Here is a 10,150-nt window from a genome sequence, read left to right as displayed (position 1 = left end):
TAGCCGGAATTACAGGCATGCGCTACCACCCCCGGCTGATTTTTTGATTGATTGTAGAGAATGAGGTCTAGCCAAATTGCCCAGGCACGTCTTGAACCCGCGGGCTCAGGCAATCCACTCACTTCAGCCTCCCAAAGAGGCGGGATTACAGGCTGAGCCCAGCTTATTTTATATTTCTAAGAAGGCAACGGATTCAATAAACACCTCATTCACCAAAAATTTCAAACTAAATGAATATTATATTATTTAGCATTAAAATCTTAATCTTGACTGTGGTTCATACAGAAAACATACAGATTATTATTTAATATTTAATTATAAACAAAAGTCTGCTCATCTATATTTTCAAAACACAGCAGTTGGATAAACCAAACTAGACAGGAAAGGAGTAGCTATTAATGACAGCTATAATAACAGAGAAAAGGACTGGCTGAGAACTTAGAATCAAATTAGGAAAACACAAAAATGAAAAAAACTGGCAGAGAACCATATTACTACAAAAACAAAAAAACAAAAAACAATGCAATCTCTCATTAGAGTCTGAGTCATCAAGAAAATGCTAAACTACATTCAGCATTTTCTGTGTAATTTAAAAAGATACAAAAATAATTTTATCTCTATCTCTCTATCACATAAGATAGGCTTCAGTTAATCTAGAAAGATCACTATGCATGCAAAATAAGTCATTTTCTTACAATGCCAAATTAATGAAACATTACAGCAGATTTCTGTATTTCTTAATTTCTATAAGATATGGATAAAAATGAATACTATAAACTGAAACATTACTTACTATTTTACCACAAATTAAAAACTGAAGCAGAATGATTCTATTAAAGATGCAAACAGTCCTTTGAACACTCGTTTGAAGGCTGTAAAGTTTTGAGTATGAAGGCTGAAGTTTCATTATTTTAGCAATTATCAAATGACAAAACCAAAAATTTTGACTAGATTAACATACTCAAAGAAATTCGCTTAATTTAAAAAGTTGAGCAGAATCATCTCAAGTTATTTTTACTGGCAAACACAAACACATTTATATGAAGATAACAGTTGGCAAACAAAGGAAGGTGAAAAAAATCATCAAGTTTATTACCGATGTCGTACAGATTTTGACAGTTTGAGTATTCGTTGGTACTGCTGGCCTTGATGTTATGTTACTTGTGGTCTCAGCTCTTGTTACAGCTTGCTGAGGAGATACCAACATCAACTGACCGCTGTTACTCTTGATCAAAACTGTTCCTATATTTAAAAAAAGGGGGGGAAAATGTGACCTCTAAGCTAATAAAGCATAACCATCACATACTTTCTTCTCCCATCTCTTTCAACACTGTAAAAATGCTCTGAATAAGTGATTAGTACATACTGAATTTCATGTCTATTTATCATATACAATATGGAAAAATGTTTTCACTCAAAGCTATTTAAAAATATTAAAAATCTAGGCATATGGTGAGCTTCTTTTAAAGAAGGCAAAACATTTTTCATTCATGACATCAAAATTATTTATAAAGCTGCAGAAATTATCATGGTGTGGTAACAGCACAAGACTACACAAGCTGACCAATGGAATAGAATAGAAAAGCCCAAAATAGACTTCTGTGGATATGTCATATCAAAATTTCCTAAGAGGCTCTGCAAATGCCCGAGGAAAGGAGTAACTATTCAATAAATAGGGCTGGGTCAATTAGCTATCTATACAGAAAAGATGAAATTTGACGGAAAAAAAAGTGTGTGTGTGTCTGTGTGTGTGCATAAATCCAAGTCATTTAAAATTATCAGGGCCAGAGAGGCATTAAAATGAGACAGCAATCACATCCTACCTCCTCCTCTCATCCCTGTTCTTGAGTCACATAATCATCTCTTGAAACTGCTTGCTACCACAAGTAACCTAGCAATCCTACATACCAGATACCATAACCCACACCCCACAGGCCAACAATGTATACCCAATTACTAATCAATGCTATTTCTGCAAACCCATGAGAATTCTTAACAAACAACTTTGTATCCGCACACTCATTATTCCCTTTTTTGCCTTCAAAAATCTGCTTGTAACAAAGACTGAACCTGAACACTCCCAAAAGCAACTTGGAAATGTATCTGTCCTCATCCTTGGCCCAAACAAACTCTCTATATTCATCCTACCTCAGCTTCTTCCCCTTAGGTTGATACTTTGGATGTCTATTTCATACACTTTCCAAAAACTCAGATACATTAAAGATACAAAGGCAAAAGTAAAATAATTTAAACTTTCAGATAATGTAGAAAATTATCGTTCTGAACTTGGGATAAAGAATAATTTCCTAAAGTAAGTAAAGTTTGATAAATTCAACTGCATTAACAGAACTTTTTGTTTAGCAAAAGATAACATCAGGTAAAACAACAGGTCACAAAATAAGATAAAATTTTAGTTCATATATATTCAAGGGATGAGTATCCAAAATGCACAAAAGAAACACACATACAAATGACAGAGAAAGGTGAATTAAGACCACAGTGATATACCACCTTATATCTACCTAGAAAGGCAAAAATTAAGAAGTCTAATGACAATATCAAGTGTCGGAGAGATGTGCATCAACAAGGTGGTAGTGTAATTTGGTACAATTATTTTGTTCAACTTTACATGACTATGCCAAATTGATTTCCATTACCACACCCTGTAACTCAGTATTTCTAACTAAAGAAATTCTTGTTCACATCAACAGGAGGCATACACAAGGATATTCATAGCTGGAGTTGCTTCCAGAACAGCAACATGAGGAGCTCCATAAACCTATTCCCCAGTGAAATGAACATAACTATTAAAAGTAACTTTAAAAAACAACTATTCAAAGTCTTTGGAAACTATCCTAAGCATACAAAAAATGATACAGTTAATGAAGATTTGCTAAAACTTAGTAAGAATAGCAAGAATACGTGGCATCTGAACCTCAATCAATTTCCCTCCCTCTCCCTTCTCAGCTCAGCATGACAGAAACTACACTCCAGGCAGGATGGCCAAGAACACAGTTTGAACCCTCTCTCCTAAGCTTCCTCCTGGGAGAAGCAAGCCACAAGCATTTCTCATTTCCCTTCAAGTCCCATTCCCTTCCCAACTACATACTGAAGAGGGTAAATTTGAGACAAATACATGCAAGGAGTTCAAGGGCTTCCTTCTTTCACCCATTCCCACTCATAAAATGAAGACTCTACTTCAGGGATGGCACACTGAGAATGCATGCGCCCCAACTACCTTCACCTCGCTGCTCTTTCATAGGGTGGAGGTTCCATGTTGAGAGAGACAACCAGAAAAGACCAAAGTACTGCCTGCACCCAGTACCCTATTCCTAAAGCAGGGATGTCACTCAAAGAGAAGTATACAGTCCGGACCCCTGCTCGAAATACCTCCCAAAAGGAACTAACTTTATTTCAAACAATTTCAAGGCAATGGGCACCTTCAAATACAATTGGGCAATTAAAAGGAGTCTGGTAGTTTCATGAGCGATACAAGCTAAACCATAGGTATACTAATTTACCAGAGAAAATGACAGAGACCGACAGAGACAAATGAAGAGGGTCAAATTTACCCTCTTCAAATTTACCCTCCTTGAGTTAGATCAAACCTCAAGCACTGGCTTCAAAAACAACCACTGTAAAGGAACTCAAATTTAATTGGATCAGATAGCGGAGCAAGTTAGGCTATAGGGCATTGTTGAAAACAATGGGGAAATCAGCTGCCAATCAGTGGATCCTAACAGCTGGGTATGACAGCAACAAAGACAGACAGCTTAACAAAGAGATGAAGAGAAAGACACTCAGAGAGCTCCATTAAAGATGACAGTGCTCATGCCCAAGCAACATCAACAACTTCTCATTATAGAGAAAATAGACTTTGCTAAAATCATACAGCCAGATATTTAAAAAATAAAACGACAACAACATCAACAACAACCAACACACCTGAGGGAGTGGGGGCCTGTATTTAAAGTTGCTACACTATATTATATAAAATGTCCAGCATTTAACAACAAATTATGATATACCATAAAACAGTAAAGTGTAACAAAAACACAAGGCAAAAGCAAGCAATAGATATCACCTGTAAGAGGGACTCGATGTCATATTTAACTAACAAATATTTAGCGTGTCCATTGCAAATATGTTCAAAGGACTAAAAGAATCCACACTTAAAGAAGTAAAGGAAGATATGATGATATCTCATCAAATACAGAATATCATCACAGAGATATTATTTTAAAAAACAAATTCTGTAGTTAAAAAGTACAGTAACAACAAACTCATAAGAGGGGCTCAACACCAGACTTGAACTGGTAAAAGAAGGATCAGTAATCTTGAAGACAATTCAATAGAAATTATGCAATCTAAAGGACAAAAAGAAAAAAGAATGAAGAAAACTAGAGTCTCTGAAAATGTGGGACACCAATATAAGCATAATATGAGTACCAGAAGTGGAGGGGGGGGAGAGAGAGACAGAGAGAAAGAAAGTAGAAAAAATATTCAAAGAAATTTGGAAGGCTGAGGCAGAAGGATTACCTGAGCCCAGCAGGTCGAGGCTGCTGTGGCGGTGAACGTGCCGCTGCACTCCAGCCTGGCGACAGAATGAAACTCTGACTCAAAAAAAAAAAAAAATAGCTGCAAATTTCCCAAATTTTATGGAAAACAATCTAGAAACATCAAAGTAGCTCAACAAACTCCAAGTAGGACACATAATAGTAAAAATGTTCGAAAACAAAGGCAAAATAAAGATATTCAAGGCAGGGTACAGTGGCTCATGCCTATAATCTCAGCACTTTGGGAGGCCGAGGTGAGAAGACTGCCTGAGCCCATGGGTTTGGGACCAGCCTGGGCAACTTGGCAAGATCTCATCTCTACAACAACAACAACAACAAATTTAGCACTGTTAAAGGTAATTATATTATTTGATAGCATAAATGCACATTACTTTTCCTTTCTTCTCTTAATTGGGTTTAAAAACTATTGTATAGAATAATATGTATATAGTTGCATTTTTGGAAATATATAAAAATGTAACAGCTTTGCAAATAAAAGTATAGAGGAGATAAGTGGGAACAAAGTTGTATTGTGGTAAGGAAATGACTTCAGATGGTAGCCAGAAGACACGAGAAAAAATGAAAAAAACCCAGTGATAAATAGTCCAGGGTTAGAAAAATGGAGAAATACACATGTCACTCTTTCACAAGCAGACGAGGAATACAAAGTCTTTCTTTATAATGGAACAAAAAATGTGCCTCCCATTCATATCCTGAGATGCAAGGGTCCCCTCTACAACCATACAAATAAACCTACTTTTATTTCCACAGGACAGTCCTATAAATACTTAGGTGTGTCTACCATATCCTAAGTTATTTTCTTCCCCAAGTACTATGGGCCCAATTCCTTTTTTTCAACATGTCATAGTTTCTCTTAAAGAGAGCATAAAGTCACTTAAATTTTTCTCTTTCCCTCATTTTCTGAATTGGAGGAAACAAAAGAAAAAAATTAAATAATTCAGTAAGTTTACAGCTGGACATGGTGGCTCATGCCTGTAATTCCAGCACTTTGGGAGGCAGAGGCAAGATGATTCCCTGAGCTCAGGGGTTTGAGACCAGCCTGAGCAGTATGGCAAGACCTCATCTCTACAATAAATTAAAAAAAATTAGCCAGGCATGGTGGCACATGCCTGTGGTTCCAGCTACTTGGAAGGCTGAAGCAGAAGGATCACCTGAGCCCAGTATGTCTAGGCTGCGGCGGCCGTGATTGCACTCCAGCCTGGGTGACAGAGTGAGACGCCAATTCAAAAAATAATAATAATAATAATTGATATTCCGGTTTTTGCTATGAGTTACGGTACATCTCCCCTATCTTCCATTTACATGGATGATTTACCAAAACAGAGCTTTCATTTATCCATATTTATCTGTATTAAATTTCACCTTTTAAAATTAAAATTCATCTTTAAATCACATTTCATCTTTTAAGAGTAGGCCCATAAGATTTCAGACAATTTTTACATTCCATTATTTGTTGCTGCTTTTATATATGCATGCATTACATAAACAAGTTTGTTGGAGAAAAGTTAAACCAGTGTAATCTATGGAAATCAGGAAACTGATTTGATTTCCAGGAGAAATATTGTATCTACCTTATTTACTATTGCATCCATGAAACTTAGCATAGAACCAATCATATAGTTAACACTAAAATGTATGAGTAAATAACAAAATACATCAATAACCTTAAAGTATTCATATTTCCTTGATCCAGAAATTCCAATTCTTATTATCTATCTATCCTAACAAAATAATTGAGACACATATCACAACCTAAATACAAAAACATTTGGCTTACTTTGATTTATAAGTAATTCTTAAACAAAAAAGCATAGGCAACCTAAATGGGCAACAGATAAATTATTAATAGATTATGCAGTCATTAAAAATTCAACTATTGAGGTCATAATACAGAAAATGGTAAGTGAAAGAAAAACAGGACATAAAAATGGTATTGCAGAATACCAATTATGTAAAAATAGAGGAAGTATACATATTGTTTCCAAAGAGGCTTAAAAACTTTGGGGAATGAAATGTTCTATATCTTGATTACAGTGGTAGCCATAGCTTTATCAAATTTTTCAACATTCACTGTAAATGAGGTTCTTTAAAAATAACAAGAATTATACCTCAATGAAGTTGACATTAAAAAAGGAGATTTAAAAATTTGCTCATAGTTTTTGTTTTGTTTTGTTTGTTGTTTGAGTTGGAGTCTCACGTCACTGCCCAGGTTGGAGTGCAGTGGCACGCTCACTGCCACCCCAGCGTCGACCTGCTGGGCTCCAGCGATCCTTCCGCCTCAGCCTTCCAAGTAGCCGGAACAAAAGGCGTGCTACCACACAAGGCTGATTTTTTTGTTTATTGTAGAGACAAGGTCTCACCATGTTGCCCAGGCTGGTCTTGAACCCTCGGGCTCAGGCAATTCTCTCCTCTTGACCTCCCAAATTACTGGTATTACAGACTTGAGCCACCACGCCCAGTCAAAAAATTTGCTCATAGTTTTAAGCTGTGACTTTTGTTGTAATTTTTCTGTTTTCCACATTTTCTACGACAAATATCATTTTTCTAATTTTAAAAATGAGGGTGGGTAGACACTGAGATTAAAGATCCATCCTTAGAGACTGTTGAAAATTTGGTGGATGTTAATAGATATTAAATAAATAGCAATTAGAGTATCTACAGCTAAATGCTGAACAGGTACTAAAAATATACAGGACATTCCTGCTGTATATCACTGTATTCCACAAGAACGGTGTTCCCCAGAGTTCTGTGACATGCAGGTACTGTATACTTACTTTATTTAGTCCTTGTGATACTTCTATGAAGAAGGTATGAGCCACATTTTAGAGATAAAATTGACATGAGGTTAGTCAGGCACTGTGGCTCACACCTATAATCCCTTGGCACTTTGGGATGCCAAGGTAAGAGGACTGCTTGAGCCCAGGAGTTCAAGACCAGCCTGAGCAACATAGCAAGATCTTGTCTTTACAAAAATAAAAAAATTAAAGCAACCCCTCAGGTCCTCTCTCACTGTTGGAGCTTTTCTGTCCTCACAATAAATCCTGCCTTAAAATAAATAAATAAAAATAAATAAATAAATTAGCTAGGTGTGGTGGCCCGAGCCACAGTCTCAGCTACTCAGGAGGCTGAGGCAGAAGGATTGCCTGAGAGGTCAAGGCTGCAGGGATCCATGACCTGCCACTGCACTCCAATCTAGGCAAGAGAGTAAGAACCCAACTAAAAAAAAAAAAAAAGAGCTGGGCGTGGTGGTTCAAGCCTGTAATCCCAGTACTTCAGGAGGCCGAGGCAAGAGGATTGCCGGAGTCCAGAGGTTCTAGACCAGCCTGGGCAACTTGGTGAGACCTTGTCTCTATAAGAAATCAAAAAAGTAGCTGGGCATAGTGGCACGTACCTATAGTTCCAGCTACTTGGAAGGCTGAGGCAGAAGGATCGCCAGAGCCCAGCAGCCTCGTCAGAGCCCAGCAGGTTGAGGCTGCGGTGGCTGTAAGCGTGCCACTGCAATCCAGCCTGGGCGAGAGTGAGACTCCAGCTCAAAAAAAAAAAAAACAAAGAAAGAAAGAAAAAGGTTAACAACTTGCACAAGATTATAAAGATATTAAAGTAGAGCTGGGAGTCAAGTCCACGTCTGTTAACTCCAAGGTCACTGCTCGTCCTACAATGCTATACTCCACTACTTTCCACAAAAGGTTAAGCCCTCTCCAAGTCCCTTATTATCTATTAGCACCCTTATTCTATGGCCCTAGATAAAACTTTCAGGCTACTATATATCATATACTTAGTTGCTTCAAGCTAACAAGAGCCCTCTTAAGAACAGTTATTCAATAAGTAATGAATCCATATACTAGTAATATCATCCAGCCCATTTTGCCATATTCAAAGCCTACCTTCCTCACTCAATTATAAGGTTCATCTATTCTTACCATTAATTAAAGTCGGAAAAGTGACTTCTCAGATTCATGAGTAGTTTTCTAAAGTTATTAATGCTTTTAATTACGTATTTAAGGAATATTTTGGAGGCAAATTTGGCAATGCCTGCTGTACTATTAACATTTGAAACAACAATTTAACTTCCATCAATGTATCCTATAAAAACCTATGTTTACAAAACTGTACCAAAAAAATACATGTAAAGATGTGTATGACAGCATCACTTATAATAGCAGAAAGTAGGACAAACAATATCAATGTCTGTAAATAGGCAAGTGGTCAAAAAATGATGGTACATCAATGCAGTAGACTACTATACAGTTCAAAAAAATCAAGGAAGATATATAGCTGCTAACATGAGAAAAATATAATAAAATTGTTAATAATATTCAAATGGGAATTACATTTTAGTAATTTTTTTACAAGAATATATACTGCTTCTGTAAGCAAAATAAGCAAAGAAGTCAAAACTCAACACACTGATATGTTATGGGCCTCCAAATTCCTTAGGGGCTGCCGCTATTGCCCCTCCTCTTTCCTCATATGTTTGGATTCAAATACTTAAGTGTATTCTCTATGCCAAGTAACTTACTAGGGCCTGAGACTAATAAAGTTAGTGACAGAGAATCCTTGCCTCTGTTGAATTTTTTTTTTTTTTTTTTTTTTGAGACAGGACATAGCTCTTGTCACCCAGGCTGGAGTGCAATGGCATGATAACTCACTGCAACCTCCACCTTCTGGGCTCAGGCAACCACCACCACACCTGGCTAACTTTTTTTTTTTTTTAATTTTTGAGGAGACAGAATTTTGCTATGTTTCCCAAGCTAGCCTTGACTTCCTGGCCTCAAGTGATCCTCGCCTCCCAAAGTGTTGAGATTACAGGCATCAGTACCATGCACAGCCCTCTGTGGAACTTATCATCATCAAACGGAAAAACAAAAGCAATAATAATAAACTGTGAGAGTACCATAGAAATGAAAGTAGAGTACACAAGTGGGAACAGTAATAGAAGAGCCTAACCTAGCCTTGAGGAAGGGCAGCAAGCATGACTATCAGTTAGAATAAGGCCATTGCCACTATGGCGTTAAGCTGGTTGCACAGCCTTTGCAAGCTTGGTGAGCACTAAAGAGACTAGTCTCTCATTTCATGAAGCCCAGCAGCACTGTAACAACTGTGCAGGTGATGATCATGTACACTGTATCCCTTTGATAAGAGTGGAAAAAAAGAACTTATCCAGGGACTGGTTCTGGAATTTCAGAAAGACGCAAATTCTATGCCCTGTCACAGCATGAAAATAAGTTGATGAAAAAGAATCTCAATTACTTTAGAAGTAATTGTCACACTTTTTTCACTTTATTTTTTTAATTCACACGCTTTTGTAGAGTGTGACTGATGCAGAATGTATCGCAGTTTGTGACATAAAAGAAGTAATCAAGTCCTTGCTCATCATTCTCAAACAAGTGATAGAAGAGGTAAAGAAAACTGAAAGGGGCCATAGTGTAGGATTTCCCACAGGTTCACAAAAGAGTGAATAAAATCAAAAAGGTTTTATTGCTTCACAAGGCCCCTTCCACATACTTTTTTTGTTTTAGTTTTTTTGAGTTGGAGTCTCACTCTGTCGCCCAGACTGGAGTGCAGTGGCCGCT

The 10,150-nt window shown here is 37.1% G+C and overlaps 1 protein-coding gene across 1 annotated transcript in view; it reads right to left on the bottom strand.

Annotated features, from left to right (window-relative positions):
• TAF4B (TATA-box binding protein associated factor 4b) overlaps positions 1-10,150 on the bottom strand; it is a 150,420-nt gene that overhangs the window by 137,356 nt on the left and 2,914 nt on the right. Inside the window, exon 3 of the mRNA XM_008066117.2 lies at positions 1,097-1,242. Within this exon, the coding sequence (XP_008064308.2) occupies positions 1,097-1,242 (146 nt within the window). The remainder of the gene's footprint in view (positions 1-1,096; positions 1,243-10,150) is intronic.

Source organism: Carlito syrichta, unplaced genomic scaffold (genome assembly GCF_000164805.1).
Source record: "Carlito syrichta isolate Samal-C Ts95f unplaced genomic scaffold, Tarsius_syrichta-2.0.1 Scaffold308846, whole genome shotgun sequence".
In the NCBI taxonomy this organism is placed as follows: domain Eukaryota; kingdom Metazoa; phylum Chordata; class Mammalia; order Primates; family Tarsiidae; genus Carlito; species Carlito syrichta.
Note: the sequence above shows the minus strand (reverse complement) of the source record. Positions and strands in the feature narration are given on the sequence as shown.